The 25,262-nt window shown below is 40.2% G+C and overlaps 1 protein-coding gene across 1 annotated transcript in view; it reads left to right on the top strand.

Moving 5' to 3' along the window:
• SYNE1 (spectrin repeat containing nuclear envelope protein 1) overlaps positions 1-25,262 on the top strand; it is a 2,173,401-nt gene that overhangs the window by 446,403 nt on the left and 1,701,736 nt on the right. The window contains exons 28-29 of the mRNA XM_044089035.1: positions 14,788-15,053; positions 16,138-18,298. Coding sequence (XP_043944970.1) covers positions 14,788-15,053; positions 16,138-18,298 — 2,427 coding nt within the window. The remainder of the gene's footprint in view (positions 1-14,787; positions 15,054-16,137; positions 18,299-25,262) is intronic.

Below are 25,262 nucleotides of genomic sequence, written 5' to 3'. Positions count from 1 at the left end.
ACATGATTTCCTTTTTTCCTATGTAATTTACTCCAACCCTTTTCTAAAGATCCCACTTCCATTTTTTTGTTACAATATTCATTACTTCAAGTATAGTTGGTGTAGACTATGATTTCCATTTTCTGGTATTTTTTTTTTGGCAGCCACCGGAATTAAACTTAACAAAACCTTAGTATGTCTAGGCAGTTCAGGTCCTATATCCCAGCTGAAAAAAAAACATTTCCTTAGTTACACTCATTTCGTGGCCAGTATTCCTGATTGAGTACTTTGTAGGGAATTTTTAAAGTCTGCCAACTAATTACACTCCAAGAGCGTATGCTCCCAGATACCTGTTTTGTCCTCATTTCTCTTCCAATATTTGCCAACTATCTGAGGAAAAATGTTTTTGAAGTCTGCTTGGTGTATAAAAGTATGTAAAAACTTCCAGGGAAAAATCCTAAATCTTCTACATTTTGTTGCATATTTGGGAACTATAAATATGTCCTCCTATTGCTTTTTGTGAATTGCTTATCAAATCTGTCATTTCAATCTTTTCTGAACTCCTCTGATTGATTCCTGTACTTATTGTGCTATATTTTATATTCACTACTAATTACCCCTTCCTTAACAGCAGCTTCTCTTCTAGATTCAGTTAAAAACTCAACCAGTGTAGGTCTTTCATTCATTCCGAAATACCCTATCCCTTTTTCTTTGTCTGTATTCTGATATCAGTCCCTGATAGGAAAAGCAATCACTAGGCTGCAGTCCAGATATCTTCTTAGCATATTCCCATTCTATTCCTTTCCATCTCTAATTGTTTGTTCCCAATGCCTTGGTTTCTTTGCCAGCTTCCTGCAGTAAATTCCACCCCCCCTTGCCTATTCTTTGTATCTCTAATCGCAGTCATTCCTATCGACAGAATCTCCTTTCTCCATTCCTTTGTTGGCTTAGTTCTTAGTATAGTTTCTGCTACTTTATGAATGTAATATTCTGCATAACTGTTGTTATTCTCCTTAAGGATCTGCACCCATATATTCCACTTTTTCCTTATTTCTTGAATTACACCTCTGATTCATCATCATCCTTTTCCATTTTGAATTATAGGTTATGTTTAAGAGGTTTAACTATGGAGCAATAAAATATCACTTCAGATCAGGTAATACAGATGTCCTTGTTCTGTTGGGAAGTTCAAATGATCCCACTTCACTGTTGCCCTCTTCCCCACCCACATAAAACCCTTTAATTCTTTATTAATTACTGTCCATCACTTCTTATCTGGTTGATAAAATATGCCTGATCTGTTTATTAACCTGAAAGGAGTAAAAACATTTTTACTGCTTTTATCTTGCTATCCATATCCATTTGCAGGAGCTTCCAGTTTCTCATTTTTTTGTATTATCTTTTTAGTCTCCTCCCACATATCCTTAGGTGCTGTAACAAAATATTTTAAATCCATACTCCTAAATACTTTATTTTATCATGTCCCCATAAATATGGGTATTGCTGAACCAATTCATGTGTGGGTACATAGTTTATAGACATAGCGTTTGCTTTTATCTTCATCCATTTTATATCCTGAGAAAAATTACGAACTTTCTGAGAAAGTTCCACAAACTAAGATGTCCTTTTCTGGTTCCATCAGGTACCAAATATTATCATCTGCAAATAAAGCCACCTTTTCTTGAACATCATACCAGTTATATTCTTGAATTCCAAGTCCCTTATTTTCTTTGCCAGTCATTTTAAATATAACTCAAATAACAAAGAGGAACAATGATACTCCTATGTAGTTCCCCTGTTCAGATACAACATATCAGAGAGGAACCCTCCCACTTTGATTTGTGCCTCTTATCTCTTATATATATCCTTCTAATTAATCATATTATTGTGTCGTGAAATACAAATGCTTCCAGTGCCCTACTCATAAATTCCCATCTTACCCTGTCAAATGCTTTATCTGCATCAAGACCCACCAACATCAGCAGTATTTTCTTACATTCTGCTTCCATTTGGATCATCATTGTCCTATTAATGTTGTTAAATACTTGCCTACCCTCAAAAAAACACAGTGATCCATATCTGTCATTTTGGCATCATCTTTGCCATTCCTTTAACCATTATAGACATAAATACTTTATAATCATTATTAAAAATTGAAATGGCCCTATATGAAGTTGTATCTGATAGATTTTGACTGTCTTTAGGTACTGTAACCACCACAGTTTTTTCCAGCATGTTGGTACCTCTCTTCCTTTTAAAATACTGTTAAAACTGTACAGATTTTTATCGCTTTCTTCCCTACTAGCTTCCAAACTTCCACCATAATACGATCTATTCCTGAAGACTTTCATATAGACTAGTTATTCATCACCATTTGTTCTCATCTCTTCCTGTCTTAAAAGTTAATTTTTGAGCCTCCTCAACCTCTAATCTTGGTGTATTTAATCTTCCGTCAATATTTCCATTTCTGCTTTTTCTTAATTTCCACACTTCTCTGCTTTAGAGAACGTTTCATAAAATTTCTGAAATACCTCTAACACCTCTGCAGGTTTTCTGGTTATTTTTCTTGTTATAGGTTTCCTAAGTTTGGCAGCAACCCTTTCTACTTTCTGTTCCCTAAGTCATTGTGCCAAAAGTTTTTGTGCTTTGGAGTTATTATCAAAAACAGCTGCTTAACAGCAATATTTATAAATTTATACATATTATCCAGACACTACCTTATTTTCTTTTCAGCACTCTGCAATTGTACCTCCTCTTGTCCTGTGAGATCCCCCTTATTCTATACTATTTAATCCTTGTCAGCCCCTTTAAATAATTCTTGCTACTTCTTAATCATATATGTTTTTTATTTATGTCTACTCTATTTTTAAGCTCCACATTTACTTTATCCTACTCACTAGCTATGACATCTGGAGTATGTTCTACCTCTATCACTCTGAAAGACTTCCTAGCTAAAATCTGGCATTGTTCTTGCTCAAAAATAGGGTGAACTATATCCCTTAATGTGAACAAGTACCTTTTCATTCCTTATCCCTCCTTACTCTCCTTTCTTCACTTACTTCCTTACTTCTATCAAATTCACTTCCCTGACTTTCTCTCTAAATATACCATAAGCCTGTTTTTCCCTCACTTTATATCGCAATTCCCGTTTTGTACTAGAATAACATACCTTCAATATCAGATGTCATTTTCATTCAGTCCTCAATGATTGGATTTGGATCTGATCCTCTGATCTGACTTAGCCACTTTCTCTAGATTCTAGCATCTGATTCAGATTCTAGCATCTGATTCCTGAGCTCCTCCCTTACTCATAGCACCCATGACCACTGTGCTACCTCCAGATCTCATTTGCCGCTATATGGTTTGGTTGGGATTGCAGTCTCTCGAGCTCATTGTGTTTAGTCTTCTTCTTTCAGCTTTTCCTGGTTAGGAGTCACCACAGCTGATCACCTGTCCGCTCATGATTGGCAGTGGAGTTTTATGGTGTTGAGTTGCCAGCCCGGTGCCCCAACCTTCCACAGAAGGCACACACATGCACACACTCACACCTAGGGCCAATTTAGAGTGTCCAGTCCACCTACAGCATATCTTTGGGATGTGGGAGGAAACCAAAGTACCCGGAGGAAACCCACGCGACCACAGGGAGGACATGCAGACTCTGCACAGAAGGCACCCCAGCCAAGGATCGAACCAGAGAACCTCTTGTTTAATGAGTTTAACAATTTATATTGTTTTGTCTTTAAATCTTCTTTCCTTTCAGATATTTACTAGTATCTCCCTTACTCTCTATCTAAACTAGTCTAGCTACCAAATTTAAGAATTCTTCTTAGTAATCTTCGTTACCATTGTTGATAACCTTTCTTCCTTCCTTTACCTCGCTTTGAGATTTTTTTTTAATCATACCATTGCTGGTATAAATCTTTCCTTGTAGTTAAAACTGTAAAAAAAAAGTAACTTTTATTCTTTATTTGTCAGGCTTTCTGCCATGTGTTGTTCTCTTACAGTATGGCTAAAAAGCTTACTGGCTTTAAAAAGTGCACTTCCTGTGGGCATAAGATCTGCAACTCTGATGCCCAAAGGGAGTGTGTATATTGTCTAGGTCCAGCACACTTGGACATCTGCTATATCTATGCTGCTTTTAATACCAGGGCCATAACTGATAGGAGGAATATGCTAGTACTAAAAGGCCTTCCAGCTTCTGCTCCCTCATCTAGTACTTCCACATCAGGGGCTCAGACTCCCTCTCATAAGTTCAAAGAGCCCAGGGAGCACCAAAAATGCTCCCCTGCATGGTCTCCAAAGTCAGTGCTTCCTTCTGAGCCTCCTCAGAAGATTTCCAAGAGTTCAGATTCAAGGTTTTTGGATCTGATGTCTGCTATTGCATGTCTCCTCAGTTCCATATTCCAAGGTTTTCCCTGGAGCTGGTATCTCTGAGACTGAGGTCTCCCTTCCTTCAGGAGACCTTCAGAAAGTCTTCGAGACCACCTTCCACTTCTTCCTCTGTTAGATTCTCCTGATGTCATTCTAAGGTACAGGTGGATATGATTATGAAAAATTTCCTCAGAACATGGATGCAGATGGGTATATTGCCAGTTTCATCTCGCATCAGATCTGTGAGCCTTAAACCTTCATTCCATTTTCTTATTTCACCTTCTCCAGTCTGACCTACTGTTTCAGAGCCTTTGGAGATGAGATCTTTGAGAGTCAAACTGTAAGATCCAAAGATACCTTATCTTCCACTCCAGTGATTTCCCTGATCTGATCAGCTTCTGCCCCCCTGGAGCACAATGGTTCTCAAAGCCTATACATTGGTGTCAGTTATGAGGGGTTGACTTCAACTCAGGAGTTTTTGGAGCTGTTGCTTCCCCTTGGGGCTTTGGAATTGGACAGCTCAACATCGACTCCTCCCTCGGAGCGGAGAGCCTGGGAGGGCCTTGGATCATCTGTGCCAAGGGTCTAGGCCCTGGATGGATTGTCCTGGGCTTTTCCTGGTTTTTTCACCTTCAGGGTGGTAGAGAGGGTTTTCTCTCATCCCAGAACAGTTCCAACTCTTGTGCTTTTGGATCCAATCCCTTTTCACTCTTTCGATCTCGTGTCTGAGTCTACTCATCCTACACCTCAGTGACAGCCAGCCCATATGAGCTTCCAAGCAGTTCCCACTACGAAACTCCCTACTTTTTTCCAGCACTGCACCAGAACACCCTACTGAAGAGATTCCTAGGAAGAGGTTGTGCAAAAGGAGGCACTTGGATTCCCCGGAGGAATCCCTCACAGAAGGCACCAATTTCAATGAAGTGGAAGGCTCCCCTAGATCTCCACCTGAGGATGTCTCATTTGGAGACATCTTGGAGATCCTTCACCAGAAACATGGTTTGTCTTCCCAAACCCCTTCCCAGGAAGAATCAGTGTTCTTGAAAGGCTTCAAGTCTGGACCATCTATGTCTTGGGTTACCCCCCCCCCCCAGCTGATGAGCTTAAGGACCTTGTCTCCCACACGGCATGGAAGGAACTGGACTCTGTGGAATTTTGAGCATGCCCTCTGACAGACAGTGCTGGATGAAGGAAATCCATGCCATGGTTGTTGCAGTAGCCACCAAAAAGGAGCTGGCTGAGAAGAGGTCCACTGCCTATCCCCTTAATAGGGAGTCTAGGGCATTGGGCAGGTTTGGTAAGCAAGTGTATGCTTGAGTGACCTTTACCTTATGGTCACTGAATTACCTGCCACATTTCACTAGGTTACAGAGGGACTTAATTAAGGAACTCTATAACTCTACCTCTGGGTCCATGTCCACAGAAAAACAAATGTCTTTTTCCTCACAACTGGCCACCCTGCAAACCATTACAAATGCATTCAAAAGGCAAATCTCACATGCAGCTGAAGATTCATCATGGGCAGTTGGTTCAGACATAGCCATTAGGAGACATGCCTGGATGCAGTTGTGCAATTTTGTGGAACCCTTCAAGGCATTATTATTCAACACTACTTTTTAAGGATCTTCTTTGTTTTGGCCTACCATACACTTTCCCACAGTGATTAAGATAAAAAAAAACTTGTTTGCCATAGGAATCCACTTTTCTATGCTGCAGAGACCCTTTACTAGGAATCAACGTGGTGATAAAAAGATGTGCTTCTGGAAATCTTAAGGACCTTTCCTAGGGTAACACAAAGACCTTTCCCTCAGAGGCAAAGGGGGAAATAGCTACAACAGATGATGACAACCACATGGCTGGGGGTTGTGCAGAATCAAGGGTCTCAAGATTCCTTCTTGGGCAAATCCTTTCAGTGCTCCTAAAAGGTTGCCTGACTGTTCTTCTCTGGAGGCAGTCATAGGGGTGCTTGTCCTTGCACCTAAAAGCCTGGATAGCCATCAGAAAAGATTTGTGTGTGCAAAGGATCATATTCAGAAGATATTTCATTCCCTTTTTACAAGTTCCCCAAAGGAAAAGAAAATGTCTCTCCAATGTTCTACCCAGTCAGTGGAAGTTAGCAATTCTAGGTGTTCAAAAGCTGCTGGAATTTACTTACGGTTCTTTTTAGTACCAAAGAAAACAAGGAACCTGAAACCCATTTTGGATCTCAGTTATCTGAACCAGTTTGTAAAGAATTCCAAATTATGGATGATCAAGGTTTAGTCCATTCTACCTTTCCTACAGAAAGATGACTGGATATGCTCTATTGATCTTCAGGACATGTACTATCACATCAAAATGAACAGATGCTCTCGAAGGTACCTCCATTTCAGGCTGGGAGCCAGTCATTACCACTTCAGAGCCCTGCCCTTCCGTCTCACTACAGCCTCTAGGTTGTTCACCAAATGTATGGCAGTGGTAGCAGCTCCTCTAAGACTGCTGTGATTCAGAGTATTTCCTTACTTAGATGACTGGCTTCATACTTCACTGACCAAGCATCTTCTGGAAAGAGCCAGGGATTACTTACTCCAATTATCTCATTTTCTGGCAATTGCAATCAGTCTGGCTAAGTCACAGCTTCAGCCAGTTCAAGTCTTGGAGTTTATAGGAGCTTGTCTAGATACATTCAGTTGTCTATCTCTTCTGCCTCAAAACAGAATTCGTACTTTGAAATTGCACATCAGACAGGTTCTTTCTCATCCTTCTCCCATAGCAAAAATGGTACTCAAAGCTCTAGGATTGATGGCTGCTGCAATAACTAATAACTTTAATACCCACCACTTGTCTTCATATGAGAATTGATGTCGCTAATTGGATTAATTGAATGTTGGTTTGTTTTATATAAAAAGAGTGTGTTCAGTTTGGGACAGTGAGTTCTGAAGAAGTCCTAACATTAAACAAGATGAAAGCACTTAATTCTGTGTTTTTTATTTTAATAAATTATTACATTTTGAAGTCCAAGTGGTATACAAGTGGCATGTTTTGGTTGTTTTTCATATGAGATTTCTAAATGGACTCTAGCAGTGTATCGGTCCTTCCATCAACATCCCTTACAACATCCGATAAAATTATCTTAGGTTTGCAGAAAATCCCTGCTGTGGTGGATACACTCTGAAGAAATTTGTCAAGGGCATCCATTTATTCATCCTCCCCAAAATGCCACATTGACCATAGATGCCTCCCAGTTGGAATGGGAGGGCATGACTTGGGATGGACCGTTCAATTCACATGGTCCCCAGAAGAGACCAGTTTGCATATAAATATCCTGGAGATGACAGCAGTGACCTTCAGAGCTCTCTTCCAACAGAAACTATTGCTATTCATATGGACAACTTGTCAGTAGTCTGGTACATCTGGTACATCAACAAACAGGAGGAACCATTATCTTACCTCCTTTTCTGAGAAGCAGTGAGAGTTTGGTGATCTCCTCCAACCACTTTCTTGTAGAGATGCAGATACTGGGGAAGTCCAACATCTTAGCGGACAAGCTCAGTAGGACCACCCTGATGCCTCAAGAGTGGTCTGTGAATCATTCAGTGACAAATGCAATCTGCTATAAATGGGGTCGACCATGCAGCAGTCATTTGCTTCTCCCCTCAACAACAAATGCAGCAGGTTATTTACCCTAATTCCCCCTCAAGACAGTCACAAGAGATGTTCTAGTCTCTCTGGTCTTCTTTATGCTTATCCCCCATTTCTAATTTCCAAATTCCTTCAGAACACACTCCATTTGAAGAGCAGAGTAATCCTCATTGCCCCCATTTGGCTTCAGCAAGTGCATTCCCCCTTCCTACGATCTCATATAGTATGTTTTCCTTGGACACTGGATCCCAATCCAGACCTCCTGTCTCAGTTGTCAGGGATGATTCATCCAGCGATTGCAGGCATCAAGCTGACCACATGATTTCTCCAATTCCAGTGATAGCTAGATATTGTAGGCTTTCCTCCCCAGTTCGCCAAATTCTATTTTTGTCTCACAAACCTTTAACTAGGAAGGTTTTTGAGAGTAAATGGAAGAGGCTTTCCTTTTGGGCTCATCAAAGAGAGTTGCATCCTTTCAGTGCTACACTTCCTGCTGGTTTAGATTTCCTTGCCTCCTTTTTTCAAAGTGGGACAAGTTTCTCCACCATCAAAATTCAATTAGCAGCCATCTCCAGCTACCACATTGGCAAAAATGCTTCTCCTTTAGTTTCATCTGAGTTATGCAAGGTCTTTCTTAGAGGTAAAAAAAAAACGCAGAGAAAGTGAAAAACACCAACTGCAGAAGCATAAAATCCAAAATTGTTTAATACAGTTGAACTCTGTGAAAGGCTTGCTAGCCGAGGTGCTGGAGCATTAAACAATTTTGGATTTTATACTTCTGCAGTTGGTGTTTTTCGCTTTCTCTGTGTTTTTATTTATTTTTATTTTTTATTTTATTGTTTAGTGAATATGGTCTTTCTTAGAGGTACCTTTTTACCTAGATACCCAATTAGGAATCCCACTCCACCTTGGGACCAGATATTGGTATTACAGACATTGGTGCATTCACCTTTTGAACCTTCAGCTAAAGTAGACCTTAAGTTTCTGTCTTGGAAGATGGTCTTTCTGGTGGCCATAACTTCAGCAAGGTGGGTATCTGAATTCCAAGCACTGTCTTCAAAATCAACGTATTTGATTTTTCACAAAGATAGAGTTACCTTATGCACCAATCCTTCCATTCCACCAAAAGTTGTCTCTGAAACAAACATTAATCAAGTGATCAATTTACCAGTTTTCCTTTCCAAATTTAGATATACACAGACAACTTTGCTTTTACCTTTACAGGACTAAGAAATTTAGGAAAAATGATCAATTGTGGATCTCCTTTTCTAGTAATAAGATGGGAAGACCAGTCTCAAAAACTACACTAGCCAAATTGGTAACAGATTGTATTTCCTTCGTTTATTCCTTGAGGGGCCTAACTTTACCAAGACATCAAGAAGCACACTCAGGTCATTAGCTACATCAGCTGCTTTTTGGGCTACAGTCTCCATTGATGTCATTTGTGCAGCTGTCACATGGTCTAACGCTCATACTTTTATTGCTCATTATAAATTGGACATCATCTTCGGAAACAGAGTTGCATACAGTTCTGTTGTTCTCCAGAACATCCTTCCATGAGTGCTATCCGACATTACTGTAGCTGGGGACTCTGTCCCATTCATTAAAGAACAAACGGAAATGACAACATCAGATTTGCAAGTTATGTACTCACCATAACTATGCATCTGTGTTGTCCATTTTCATTCTTCCTCAGCTTCCCACTCACCTTCCCCCATCCATGTCTTTGGGAGAGACTTAACATTATTGATAGGAACCATAGTTCCTGTTTGAGCCCCTGATCCTTCAGCTATCAGTTTTCCATCATATTAATGTTAAGATTCCTTGCTGTGATATTGTATGATAGCAGCAAACGTGATCTAAGGTAACACAGTGGTCATGGACATTATGGGTAAAGGAGGAGCTTGAGAATCAGATCCTATAATCTAGACAAAGTGGCCGAGTCAGATCAGAGGATTGGATCCAAACCCATTCACTGAGGAAGAATGAAAATGGACAACACAGATGAGTTATGGTTAGTACGTAACTTGTCTTTCTCTACAAGCTGTCTAAATTGTCTTAAATATCAAATGGTTGTCATATACCTTGTATTGATTCTTAGCCAATGTTTTATATTATATCTAATTTATTATAATTATTTAAACTGCAGATGTTTTTCTTTTATTTTTGGAAGATTGTAAAATTATTGATAAAATGTTTAATAATAATTTGGAGCTTTCCTTCCTGGGCCTTTACTGAAAATGGTCTTACCCAGTCGACTTTCCAGTAATCAAATGCCAATAAATAAATAAAATCTTCCCTAATATCTCCCAAATAATTCTACTATTTTATAAATTCCTCTCTTTTTTAAAAGGTAGGTGGAGAAGTGCCGGTATCTCATCTTTACTTCATTATCTTGTATTTTTTATCTTAGTAATTATTGGTGCATGATCTGAAATAGTTACTGAATGTGTCAAAATTCTTAATTAAATCTATATGTACCTGTGAAATATAATTACTGTCTAGTCTAGTCCAGTCATTGTAGCTTGTGGAATAATATGTACATTTTTCCTTTGTTCCTACTACTGAATTCACTTATTTTATTACAAATATTTTCATTATTTTTTTCAGAAGTCTACCCTCCTTTGTTACATTTTCCCTTCTAGGCCACCCAGATACATCCTTATTGTTGCAAATCAAGTTTCAGTCCTTGCCTATAAGTAATATTCCCTGCTAAAAGCTGATTATTTCTCCCCCCAAATTTTAAGCTCCTTAATAGCAGTTTTAAGTGAAATATAAATACATGGCAGTGTAATCCCCATCCCTTGACAGTAGCTCCTTACTACCACATATCTGACATTATTATCTTTTTTTCCTCTTCTATCACTATTGGAGTTCTAACAATCAAAATAAGTACTCCACTTTTCCTTTTTCCCTGATTTGCTGTTGAATATCTATCCTAAAATCCTTTCTCTATTAGATTCACATGCTTCCTTTCAAATGTGTCTCCTGTAGCATTGCTATTCGCACTCTGCATTTCTTAATATAATTATTATTTACTTTTTGTCTATACTTGTGAGACCATTCACATTCCAAAATAATATGGAAAATGCTGCCTTATTGCAACATTTTGTAAATGTCATTTTTCAGAGTTTGTGATACATGCACCCACTAGTGTTTGGCAGGTTAATCCTTTATACAGTTTTTTTTTTCTTATCATCAACATTGGAACCTATGTCATATTTTACAAGACTTTTTGTTTTAATAAAAACCCTCAAAAAAAAAAAAACACTCACATAATGCCCACATAACCTGTTAACTTAATACAAACACACAACTGTGTGCATCTTCAAATAATGAGGTTTAACCCTCCTAATACGAACATTTGTCTAAAGTTTGTAGCTGCTAACACATGCCTTACTTAATTAACCTGAAATTGAGGTTATCCATGCTAAGATGCATGTTATTGCCTGTGCTTCTACTTATACTAATTGATGTCTGTTCCTTTTGTATCTTTATTCCCCCATGTGAAAACAACTTCCATGCTTTCAGAAAATATTAACTTTTAGCCTTGAAGAAACCAGTATTCTGTATATTATTGCTCTATTATCAGCTTGTCTCCATGGAAATATAAGGGAAAAATATATAATCCTCTGCTGCAGCCTGAAAGACAAGATGAGGCATTTATGGCTAAAGAAAAACTTTTCATTATATTCAGTGCTCTCATATTTACTTGTATCCACTTAACATTTGTTATTAGATTAAGCCAAGGGTCTTAAGCCAGTCATTTACCTAGGCAAAAGTAAGTGAAAATGTATCAGCTCCACATATATTATGATCTATGTGCTTTTCCACCCCATCCCCCACCTCAACAACCATGATTATAACCTAATAACCTAAATATGTTTTTTGTCTAGCTTTTCTTCTCTTTTTGCACTGTAGTGCCTACATTTATTAATATCAAAGAAAAAAGAGAAGAAGAAGAAGAAATGGGGCATCTGTCTAGTAACTGTATCACACACAAGAACAACTAAAATACTTGACTATGAAACATGCAATTTATATATTGAAAGGTTTCATAGAAATACTGTTAAGAACAGAAATTGTTTTGCTTGCAGTTACCTTTTTCCTACTTTTTCGCCTTCCCTTAGTGTCCTTTCAAACATTAATGACATGAAGTGAGACAAATGCTTTTCAGTTCAGTGTTTTCTTTTCACCTTTTCTAGTTGATTTTCTTTCAGGCGCAGTTAATTTCTTCTTTGCTAGCATCCAGGCCATGTAGTTACTAGCCAGTAAGTGAATTTACTAAATGTGATAGAATTCCTGGCCCTTGTGTTTCACTTTCTTTTTTCACACTGGGGGAGCTGAAGTTAAGCTGTTGATCAGTGTGCAACCATCTTGAAAAGTCAAAATATGCCTACATTCTGTTATACCTTTAGCTACCTATAGAGTCTGGCTATCTCTATGAATGTCCAGAAGCTTGCTTCCCTCTTACACCAGTAGTTTTACAGGAGCTGCATTGGAGACATCAGCCTGCAAGGAGAACCTTCCTCAAATAAAAGACCACTCATATTTAAGCACTTCTTCAAATTCATCTATCAGAGCCTAACATTTTATTTATCATTTGTTTACCAGGAAAGTCCAACTGTGACAGAGCCCATTTTCAGAGGAAGCCTAAGGAGAAATGCTTCAGAGGCATGTCTTTGAAATGTGGGAAGAAACGGAAGCACCCATAGGAAACCAATGCAAATGCAGTGAGGACATGCAGACTCTACACAGAAGGCACCCCAGCTGAGAATCGAACTGGAGAACCTCTTGCTGTCAGGTGGCAATGCTAACTGCTGCACCACTGTGCTGCCCAACATAATAGCAAGATCCTTCCTCATCGCCCTTAGGTACATATCAGCAGCAATCTTGATGATCCTACATGCCTGGTTGTACATGAGAAAGAGCTAGTGGTACCTCAAGAATCTATGGGAGCATAGGATTTCCATGATGTCATTACATAAGAAAGATCACTGGTGCTAGGCAACACAGCTTGACTCCCATCTAGGACTACCATTCCCTCACCCAGACCTTTCTCAAGGTTGACTGCAGACACTTCAATTGGAGCTTGGATCAGTCTTGCAATCACTGGTGCCCTGTGTTGTTATAAATAATAAAATAGTGATGGAGCATCATTAAGTAGGAAGGGCCCACTCTTACTCCCTCTTCAGGCACCTTGTCTTGTAGATGTGGTACCTAGACATCAGCTGTAGCATCCACTTGCATACAGCCTATATCCCTAGTGAGAAGAATGTGCTGGCAGATAACATAATCAGGAGTATAGGAAGCTGCATAAAGGAGTATTCTTATAGATCACGAATGAATGGTGCACCCCCAAAATGCAACTGTTTGAACTGAAAAATCGTCATCAGCTGCTGCTCCTCTGCACACTTCACCCTGCTACAGCCATTGGAATGAAGGGCTTCTGTTTGCCTTTCCCCCATTCCTCACAATCCCAAAGTGCTAGTCAAAACACTCAGTGGCTAAAGCAAGTGCAGTTCTCTTGGCTGATACATATCAAAGAAGGACCCTTTTTCACATTCTTGTCCTTGCAGTCTCTTGATATAACAGGAAGGAATAAGATCCAATCTAGTCTCAAGTCCCTCAGGCTCAAAGATTGGTAGATCTCAAGTTAGACTCCATTGTCTTTTGTTCTTAATTTAAATAGTATATTTTCTACAAAAGGCTAGAAGGCTTCCTACTAGTAAATCTCACCCGGGAAAGTGAGAATGGATTTCATGTTATTGTAGTAACAAAAATGTGGATTTTGACACCATCAGCAATCCAGAAAATTTTCAGTAACATCACCAACATTCCAGAAATTCTGTATTATTTCTCAGACCTCTTTGCTGATTGGCTTGCTGTCCCTTTTGACAAAGTCCATCTGCTGTTACTAATTGTTTGCCTTTGGACCCCCCACTGTCTACAGACTCAGCAGTAACTGTTCCACAAAAGCACTCATCATCAAAGATCACCTATGAGGCCCATCATACTGGTATGGGACTTGGTCTTAGTAACTGAGAACTTATTTTGTCTTCACTTGAACTGGCTAGCTCAGACAACTTCATCATTCATATAGGATCCTCTTATTGGTAGCCGTCACCTCATCAAGAAAATTTCAGAGCTATGTACATTAACATACAGAGAACCTTATGCAGTTTAACACTTAAGTAATGCTATCACTAAGGGCCAGTCCTTCCTTCATACCCAAGATTGTCTAAGAAATAAAACACCCAGTCTATCCAGCTTGCAATATTGCACAACAAGCCTCAAAATAAACAAGGAATGATTCTGATTCTGATTCTGCTAACCAGGAATGTCCAAACGCAACTGAGATACTTCATTTACAGAATCAATAATATAAGACTGCCAGCCAAGGTCTTCATCTCCTTAATGCCAAATAAATATGGTAGGCCTGTGTCCAAACACACCATTTTGAAATGGATAAGCAAGTGTCTCAACTTTTGTTATGGCCCATACTCACTCAGCAATCTTCTTTGCCAAAATTGAAGAGGTCAGCTGTAGTACTGTTGAAATCAGGTTAGAAGGCAGATATCCACCTGCAGCAAATCAAAGTCTACAGAATGTACTGCAGCAGTGATCCTATATTTGAACATCTACAGTTATGGTGAGTATCCTCACATAAATGTTTTTTTTTTTTTGTGTACATAGAACAGGAGCGTAAATGACAATGGTTAGGCAAACAAAGGAGTTCCCTTTTTTTCCTGAAAATGTTTAAGCTTTGTTTACATTTAATATTCCACAATTCTAAAACTGTTGGTTTTCTCATAGGAGTTCAGTCAGCAGCTTCAGTCCAAGCAGATGAGCATTGCAAGCATGACTGAGAAGCTGAACCAGCTGACAGGAGGACGAGAGGCATCTGAACATACAGACATTGAGGATTTAAGCAACCAGTGGATGGAACTGTGCCAGCAAACTAATAGTCTTCTTGCGCAGAGAGAGGAAGACCTTCAGAGAACAAGAAACTACCATGACAGTATTTACGTAGTCGAGGTTTTGCTGGAAAAGTTTACTAAAGAGTGGGACAATTTAGCCAGGTTAAAGTCAGCTCTTTTCATTAACTGTGTTTGGAATATGATTATAAAATTGATTCATTTTCTTTTATCTCTCACAGAATCCGTCCAATGGCTCTGCTACCCATTTATTTCTCTAATGTAGGTGGGGGGGGGGGGGCAGCCCCATCCATTCCTTGTAAAGATTCATAGAGCCATACAGCCCATTCTTTCTCAGACTGGGGTGAGAATTTTAAAAGTCCATTCACTCCCTCAAGTGGCTGCAGGGTGCCAAGGAGTGGGTCATACACCCTATCATGTATGCCCCACTCCCAATCTAACTTGTTCCCATGGTACGCAGTGACTTTGTATATACACTGATGTTATAAGAAGCCCAAGTGACTGCTCATGGAAACATTTGTATGCCCTCCCAACTTGGGTATAGCACAAAACATACTGGCCAATGAGCTGATACTTGCAATCCCTCAACAAGCCTTTTGGGGAGAGTAGTGCATCAGGCCATACTGACTTCTCTCCACCGGAATGGACAAGCTAGTATCAGCTACTCACTCCCACCTTCCTCTGTTTCAACCCTTCCTAAATCTGAGCCATAATCAAAACATGGTGATAGTCATGGTTTTATCCCTCTACTCCACAGGGCTAAAGCTATAAAGTGGATTTGTCCTTTAATAGTACTGTTGTGGATTGAATTTTGCCTTTTTTTCTCTTATAATTGTAGACAGTAAAATGATTGTGTTGAACTAACTAGCTCTATGACACGAACTTTCCGAAAGAAGACATTTGCCTCACAGAGGGCCTCATTAGCCTTTTAAGATGAATGTTGGTGTAAAGGAATTTGGAACTGTCTGCTTCTGAGCTGAGGTATATCAGCTGCAAGAAAAAAACATTGAAACTCAAGTGTTTATATAGCTTGATTGGTTAGCTAAAGAAGGAGTTTATAATAATTATAAAGTGGGCCACTCAGTAGTGTTCTTAACTGCTGGAACAGTGCCATGGTGCCAAATTAGTTAGTAGGCATGTGAGAAAAAGAGTTCAAATATGAAACTAAATAATTGTATATAACATGCTTTTTGACCTGTTTTCTTTTCTTTTGGATTTTTATCTGCAGAACTGATGCTGAAAGCACAGCAATACACCTAGAAGCACTGCAGAAACTGGGAAGTGAACTGTTGGGACAGAAGTTTGCTCTTGATGATTTGAAGGAGCACAGGCACAAAGTAATGGAATGTCTTAGCTTGGTTGATAAGGAACTGGTGAAAGAACAGATAGGCCATTATGAACAGCGCTGGACTCACTTGGAATCGTTAATTGAAAAGAAAATCCAGGTGTCTATCACAACTTTGGAAGACCTAAGTCAAGTGCAGTCTAGACTTCAGGAACTGACTGAGTGGGCAGAAGAGCAGCAGCCTCTGTTTACGGAGGCACTCGTGCACAGCCCTCCACCAGAGCTTGCGCACACTCTTCTCATGGATCACCTGACCATCTGCAGTGAACTGGAATCAAAGCAGTTGGCTCTTGGAGTAATGGTGAAAGAAGCAGACAAGATTATGACCAGTTTAGGTCTCAGTGAGCGACATCAGCTTCAGAAGTCCCTTGCTGATGCACAGAAACAGATGGGTTCACTCAGTGATCTTGTTAGCCAGAGAAGAAGATATTTAAGTAAAGCACTGTCTGAACGAACTCAATTCTTTATGGCAGCATGCCAAGCTGTGAACCAAATTCAACAAAATGAGAAAAAGGTGATGTCTGAAGAACACATTGCTCTCCTTCCCGATGATATCAGCAAACAAATTGCAACTTGCAGAAATGTCCAGACAATTCTTAAGGCCTTTCAGAATGATGTGACTGCACTGTGGGTGCAAGGTAGGGATTTGATGAAAGAGAACACAGAACAAGAAAGGAGTGAGATTGTTAACAAGCTTCAAGAACTTCAGAATATCTATGACACTGCATTGCAGAAGTGTAGCCAAAGACAGCAGGAGCTTGAAAAAGCTCTAGTTTCCCGAAAGTACTTTAAAGCAGACTTAGATAAAGCTTGCCAATGGCTAAAACAAGCAGACATTGTCACATTTCCAGAAATTAATTTAATGAATGGCTGTGCTGAATTGCATTTAGAGCGTGCTAAATATCAGCAAATTCTGGAAGAGTCCCCTGACTATGAAAACCTTCTCCTTCTTTTACAGAGGAATGGGCAGGAAATGCTACCCTCACTTAATGATGTAGATCGGTCCTGTCTCGATGAAAAGCTAAATACCTTGCCACAGAAGTTTAATGAAATATTAACCACATCCAGGGAAAAGTGGAATAAGGTACAAAATTCAATACTTGGACAAAAGGAATATGCATCTTTTATTGACCTGACTACCAAGTCTTTAAGTGAGTTGGAGGATCAGTATCTACAGATGAGCAGAGTTCCAACTCACCTTGAGTCAAAAGAAGCCATGGTGTTGCAGAATGCTTGCCAAGCTCTTCTTAAAGAGGTGTCAGACCTTGGAGCTGCTGTGGATGAATTAAACCAGAAAAAGGAAGGTTTCCGTAGCACTGGTCAGCCATGGTACCCTGACAAAGTCCTAAAAGTTGTTAGCTTGTATCACAGACTGAAAAGGCAAATAGAACAGAGAATTAATCATTTGGAAGACATCACTGAGTCCTATCAGGACCATGAAGCAATGTGTTTACAGCTGGACACACAACTGCGGGCTTTGCGAGAAAATTTAACCAAAGTGAATGAGGAGACACTTCCAGCAGAAGAGAAGCTTAAGACATTCCGTGCACTGGCTGGCAGTGTTCAGGTTGCAGGTTCACTGCTGAAGCGTATTGTTGAGCACCTCGAACAACTCACTCCCCAAGTGGATCCAGTTGCCTGTGACGCAGCAAATCAGAAAGTATGTTCATGGCAACAAGATGTGCAGTCACTGCACACATGTATTGGGGAGAAAATGATGGAATGTGAGAGTCGGCTAGTGCAAAGCATTGACTTCCAAACAGAAATTTCTCATACATTAGAGTGGTTGAAGCGCATTAAAGCAGAACTGAATGGCACTGTTAATACAGATGTAAAATTACAAACTCTCCAAGAACAGATTCGAAAGCTTCAAATCTTACAGGAAGAAGTCCAGTCAAACTTAAGAATAATGACAGCTTTGAGCAGAAAAGAAAAACAAAAGTATACAGAAGCAAAAGAGCTGATCCCATCAGATTTGGAAAACATACTTGCTGACCTGTCTGATCTGGATGCCGAAATCCAGGACTCTATCAGCACAAGGCTGGTCAGTACATACTTTTATTTACTTCTTTTATATATTTACTTATTTAATATTTTATACAATATTTTAATAGACTGTACTAATTTTTGCATTCATCCAGTTGTAAACTGTAGTCATATTTTATTAAAAGCAACTAGATAAAATTATTTAGCAATTCCCTTCATTAAATGTGGAATTTCAGAATGATTTCCCTTTGTATTAGCTATTCCCACTGGGGGCTCCGTATTGAAATGTCAGCACTCAAAATACTGACTGCTGAAAAACCATAAAGAAACTCACAAAACCCCAGAGAAGAGTGAATCTCGAAAATTGCTCTTCTTAAAACTTCTTTTGGCAACGGTGTTCAAGCTCACCCACTACCCCCCAAGCAGGGGGAAACACCCACACACCCCCATCTTATATATACCAAATCCATGACTGCCATACCTCAGAGAAATGGGAATATTCTGATAAATAGCATTTCAAACTTAGTATATGTAAGTTCGTTCTTACAGACATTCAGTCTGCTCATTTTGAGACTCATTGTAGCTGGTCCTGACATTTCAAATGGTTACCCTCCTGGTCTAGTATCACACATTGCCACCACTAGTGTCTTAATTAGGTTACTCTTCATAGGTCTGCACTGCAGACATATTTGGACTTTATTGCACATATCCTTGTGTTTTACAGAATGAAAGCTGCCAGCTAAACAAGAAACAAATTAGAATCAAACCTGAATCTAATTATCAGAATCCTGATGTCTTGCAAAAGCTAAAAACTGTACAAGAAATGGTTCATATTTAAACCTGAATGTAAGTGGTATATAAAACAATGTATTAAATGACAAACTGAAAACGATAAAAGTACAGTTGTGTACACTTACCATAAATGTACATGTTTGGGTGTATTCACTGCTGCAGTCCTAACTTGTGGGATTTCCTGCCACAGAAACCCTTGGTCAGCCCAACTACCAGAGAAATTGTCCTTCTCCTCCTCCTGAAGCCAGCAGATGCCCTTTCCAACATTACTATGTCTGGATATAAAGGGAGTCAGCCAGCACCATGACCTCAGTAATTTCTTACCCCCAATATGTAGGAGCCCCCCAGTACGTCCTTAAAGTCAGGGGTCCAGGACCCTAGATTCCAGAGTAAGTGTGAAGGATTAAGAAGCAACGGTGACTGAGAAGGTAAATGTCCACGCCCATCTTATAGGCAAGAGGGGAAAGAAGGAGAGAAAGAGGACTGCAACAGCAAATGCACTCAGAAGTCTACATTTATGGTAAGTGTATACAACTGTACTATGTTCTTCGTGTTTCACTGTTGCAGTCCTGACTTGTGGGAGGACTCCCAAAGCTGAAAGGAGGGTGGATGGAAGGACTAAGGAGAGGCAAGGATGCCATGCAAAATGGCAGCGGCAAAACCCAGTCTAGACTTGGAAAAGGTAGGAAGATGGTAATGTTTGGTGCAGGTATGTGCAGAGGACCAAGCAGCAGCTTACAAAATATCATTAGTGGCCACTCCTTTAAGAAAGGCAGCAGAGGCAGCGGTATTAGCCCTAGTGCAATGTGTCCTTACAGAATCTGGTGGCTTCTTATTATCATTGTGGCTGTAGCAAAAAGAGACACAGTGGGAGATCCATTTGGAAGTTTTTTGGTTTGAAACTGATCTTCCCTCAGAGCTACTGGCAAAGGTCAAAAAAGTTAGTCTGACTTCTTGACATTCTTGGTTCTATCTACATAGTAACACGGTTGCTTATGCACATCCAAATGAAGCATCCTTTCTCTCTTGTTTTGAGGGTTAGCAAAGAATGTAACTAAGTGAATGGTCTGGTTTAAAGAAGTCTCTGTCACCACCTTGAGCATAAACTAAGGACTGGTCTTAAGAGATAGTCTTTCTGAGTGGAAAATGATGAAAGGTTCCACACACATAAGGGCCAGAAGCTCTGAAACCCTTCTGGCTGAGGCAATGGATAGTAGGAAAGCTGTCTTCCAGGTAAGGAATTATATGTTTGCAGTAGCTATTGGCTTGAACTGTGGAAGAGTGAGCTTCTCAAGAATGAAATTGAGGTTCCAAGGAGAACAGGAGGTTTTCTGGGAGACCTAATTTGGACAACCACTTTGAGAAACTGTTTCATGAGAAGATGAGAAAAAAAAGGAGGTTGCAAAGGCAGATAGGTAGAAGTAGCTGAAACATGGATTTTTATAAAGGAGTAAGATAGTCCTTTTTCAAACAAGCTAGACAGGTATGACAAGATCAAAGGGATATGAGCTTGCCAAGGGTTTTGTTCCTTTTGTCTGCACTATACAATGAATCTTTTCCATTTTACAGAGTACTAGGATTCCTGGCTATTTTAGAATGTCCAGGACTAGTTTGTCAATTAGCAAATCATTCCATGGGAACAAGGCATCATCCAAGCTGTCAGCTGGACTGGATGAAGGTTGGGGTGTATGATTGTGTCCCTGTTCTGTGTTAACAGGTGCACTATATGTAGCAGCAGACATGATTCTGTCTTGGCTAGATAAAGCAATAGGGGTATAGCTCTCAACCGATCAGAGACAAATCTCAACAGAATCAGGGACAAATCCTCAAATAATCAGGGACGATCAGGAACATTTTTTAAATATCTGTACTATTAACTTGAAACATTTGCAGAATAAGAGAATGTGGATTAATATAGATTTTCTGACGTAAAACATCTATAAGTCTGAATTACTATCATTATTTATTAAGGGCAATTCACCACCTTTTCTTCAGCAGTCACCAGTTTTAAGAAGGATTAAGAGGGACAGACCTACAATCGGAGTCTAAATCAGGGACGTCCCTAAAGATCAGGGACAGTTGAGAGGTCTGTGTAGGGGTTACCATTGCTGCCTTGCCTAACTTGTGGCTATAAGAATGACCCTTGGCCCTTCTTCCCTTATTTTCAGCAGAATCCTGGGTAGCAAGCGTAGTGGGGGAAGGCACAGAGGAATAGCCTGTCCAAGGGAAGGAAAAAACATCTGCATTCCAGGCTAACTTTGCTTTGTTCCTGGAGTAAACTTTTCCAAGTGAACATTTTATTTGGTGGCAAAAAGGACCATCTGTGGTACACCCCATTTTTTTGGCTATGCTAAGAAAACTTCCCAATACAGTTGCCACTCATGGGGGTCTGACAGACTCCTGTTTAGCTGATCTGCTAGTTGAATGGTTTCTTCTGTTAGGTAATGTACCATGAGTTGCAGTCCTAGGGAGTTTGCTGGTTACCAAAGGTCCATGGCTAAGTGGCAAAGGGGGTAAGAGTAAATCCGCCCTCTTGTTTATGTACCACATAACTGTGGTATGGTTTGCTTTATCAGGAGAACTCCTAGTTTCCATTGTTCTCTGAAGGTAGTCAGACCTTTTTGGACCACTGTCAGTTATTTTAGATTGATATGTTTGTTTTTGAACTGGAAGTCCCATCTGCCTTGAGTCTGGAAGTTGTTGTAGTGGTCTCCACAAGCTATTTATGATGCATCTCTTGTCAGAGTGTGGTCCTGAGGGACGAACCTGAAGAGAAGGCCGAGATTAAAACTCCTCCACAACCACTACCCCACTCCCTTTCGCCTTCCAACCTGTACCTACATCCACTATCCAATCTCTAATTAACAAACTAAAGCCCACTACCCTGGCAGCTGATCTCCTCCCACCAGAATATTTACAAAAAGGAGTAGATGCCATTGCATACCCTGTCTTGATAATAATAAACCACACTTTGAATGAAGCCACTATCTCCTCTCTCTGGAAGGTTTCCCATGTCATTCCCCTTCATAAAGGAGGGAATTCTTTAGACCTCTCATACTAACAACCAATAGCTATAGTCTCACCATTGGCCAAAATTATGGAAAAGTGCATTCACAACCAATTAATGCACTATCTCACCCAAAATAAACTACTGGCCAACTCCCAGCATAGTTTTAGGCCACACCACAGCACCGCATCAACCCTCCTATCCTTCTCTAACTCTATCAACATCAACCAAAACAATAACAAACTTACCTCTGCTCTCATCCTAGATCTCTCTAAGGCCTTTGATATGGTCAGTCACCAACTGCTTCTCTGTAACCTGAAGGAACTGTCACTGAATAGTAGCTCTATTAATTGGTTCCAGTCTTACCAGTGTGATAGATAACAAGCAGTTTTATGGCAGAATACCCTATCCACACGTCTACCCATTACTCTAGGAGTCTCCCAAGGCTCCATACTAGAACCACTACTCTTCTCAGTCATTATCAATGACCTACCCACCATCACTCCTAGGGCCACTTGCATCCAATACGCGGATGATTCTACTTTAATATGTACCGCCTCCTCCTCAACTGAGCTTATGACCTTAACCCAGAATACTTTCACTGAAGTAGAAAAATGGTTCGCAAACTGTCAGCTTCTATTAAACCCCAACAAAACTAAACTGCTCATCTTTTCCCCCACCTGCAAATCTTCCTTGCTATTCTTTACTATAAGTTCCAACAATGGCAAAATTATATCCCCAGATTCTCACACAAAACTCCTGGGCGTCACAGTCGATAACACCCTAAAATATGATATCCATGTCAATCAAACCATCAAATCTGTCCACAAAAAACTGGGCTCCCTATACAGGATCAAACCCTTCCTCACTCCTTTTGCAAGAACCACTATCGCTTGGTCCCACCTACTTTCTACCCTCCTGTATGCCTTCCCCCTCTTCACTAACCTGAACCAAGTCACCCTTACCGAACTTGCTAGTTGTTACAACCATATTGCTAGATTTGCTACAGGTGCTCTGCTGACAAACTGCTGGTACAAACAACTAAGAGCATGAATGTGGTTGGGGACTCTCTATTCACCAACTCAGTAGGCAAAACTTGGAATATGCTACCTGCCAAACTTACTCAACAGTCCTCCTTAACCAAGTTCAAAAAAAGCCTCAAACTACACTTCCAACAGCGTTGGCAATGTCACTGCTTAAACCCCGACTAATCACCACCCGCTATTCCTGCAAACTCTCCCTAAGGATTTAAATCATATACTCTAATAAGTATATTATTTCTTGATGGGACTTAGCTCATAACTGCGTGTATTATTGTCTGAAACTGAAGCCGCATGATTTTGCTGTTGTCTACTATGTTTTATCCATGTTTGTCACCCTACTGAAAACTGCATATTATACTTATCTCTAAATGTTTCTATTGTTCCTAATGTATTTGCACTCTGCTTTCTGGAGCTTTTCTCCCCGGGCCTACTGAAAATGGACATATATCCAGTCAGACTTTCCTGGTAAACAAATGTAAAATAAAATAAAAAAAATAAATTAATTAAGGGAGCATGCTTGGACCGACCACACAAACTCTTTCCTGAGACAAGGAAGCAGTTTTATTCTGAAGGTTAAGAGACTAAGAATGTTGGCACCATACATTTCTGAGGTACCACTGCAGTTTTCTCTTATGCAGTCTAGCCAAGTAGATCATGAGGATGCAAGAGAGAATGTATCCCAGGGCCCTGAGATACTTTCTTGTTGTGAGGTATTTCCTGACAAGGAACTTTTTGAAGTACTGAATTAGAAAGCTAACCTCGTCTGGAGGGAGAAAGGCTTTCTGAAGCAAAGAATCCAGCAAAGCTTGCAAAAACATAATCCTGTTCATGGGGGTTGGTTTGAAATTTTTGGGTATTGTTGGTGAATCCCACTGAGGTTAGTACATTTTGGGTGTAAAGTAGACGTGCTTTGAGTTTTTCTAGGTCTGTTGCCTGAATGAGGTAGTTGTTTAAGTACGGGTAAATCTGAATTCCCTTTGTCCTGCAGGAGGCTATCACTAGGGCCAGGTGTTTTGTGAAAAACCTGGGTGCAGTAGACAAAGCAAAGGGCAGAGCTTAGAACTGCTAATGCTTCACACCTGCTCTGAAGTGTAAGAATCTCCTGTACGATTTCTGTATGGGGATATGGAGGTATGCATCTTTTAGAACTAAGGTAACCATTAAGGCATTGGGGGAAATCATGGGCAGTGTTTTTTGTAGATTTAGCATTTTTGAATTTTGGGACCTGCAAAAACCAGTTGAGCCTTGAGAGGTCTAGAATTAGCCTCAGAGTACCTCTTTTGTGGGGACTAGGAAAAGTCTGGAGTAAAACTCAGCTCTTTTCCTTCCACAGATACTTGGGTGCACAGGGGCTGTATTTGGTTTAAGGCCTTGGCCTTTTTGTTTGGAGGAATTTCTGGGAAGCCAGAACAAATCAAGTGTTGTTTGAACTTGAGTTTGCAACCTCTTGAACCCATAGATCCCTGGTAATGAGGGTCCAGGTCCTGTGAAATAGGGACAGTACCTCAGCCTGGGGGGAGAGGAAGGTAGAAATGTAGGAGATGGGTGGAGGGGGAAAGGGAGTGCCATGCAAGAGTCATGATTACTGCCTACTAGGTCCCTGAGGGCAAAATCCCACAGACCTATTGGGGTCTGTTTGCCACTGTCTTGGCCACTGGTGCTGTGTTTGGCTCCTTTCCCTATGAGGTCTCCTTTATGTAGGTTTAGACTGGGGAGCTGAAAAGGACCAATGTGTAGTAGAGTAATTTCAGCTGAAACAAGTGGGTTGGACCTGGAGGAAGTCCTTAACAGTTTGCACAGACTTGACCTTATCCTCCATTTTCTTATGCACAGCCTCAGCCATAAGACCAAAAAGAAAATCTTTGTCCAAGGGGGCATCCAGGAGACTGGATTTGACATGTTCAGGAAGTGACTGCTCTCTCAGCCATACATGCCTTCTAATGATGGATCCAGCAGCTGATGCCCTGCTGGAAGCTTCCAAGGAATGATAGCAGCAGTGCAAGGAGTGCTTAGCTACTTCAGAGCAGGAGTTGCAGAAATCCAGTAACTTCTTTTAGATGGCCTTATTTTTAATCCCCATCAGTTTTTGTTTAATCTGGTCAAAAATGGTTTCCTGGTACTTTACCATATGAAAATGGTAGTCCAAAGCCCTCATGACAAGAGTAGCAGAGGTGTAGACT

The sequence above is a fragment of the Protopterus annectens genome, chromosome 1.part0, assembly GCF_019279795.1.
Source record: "Protopterus annectens isolate FY-2018-M chromosome 1.part0, PAN1.0, whole genome shotgun sequence".
Lineage (NCBI taxonomy): Eukaryota > Metazoa > Chordata > Ceratodontiformes > Protopteridae > Protopterus > Protopterus annectens.
Note: the sequence above shows the minus strand (reverse complement) of the source record. Positions and strands in the feature narration are given on the sequence as shown.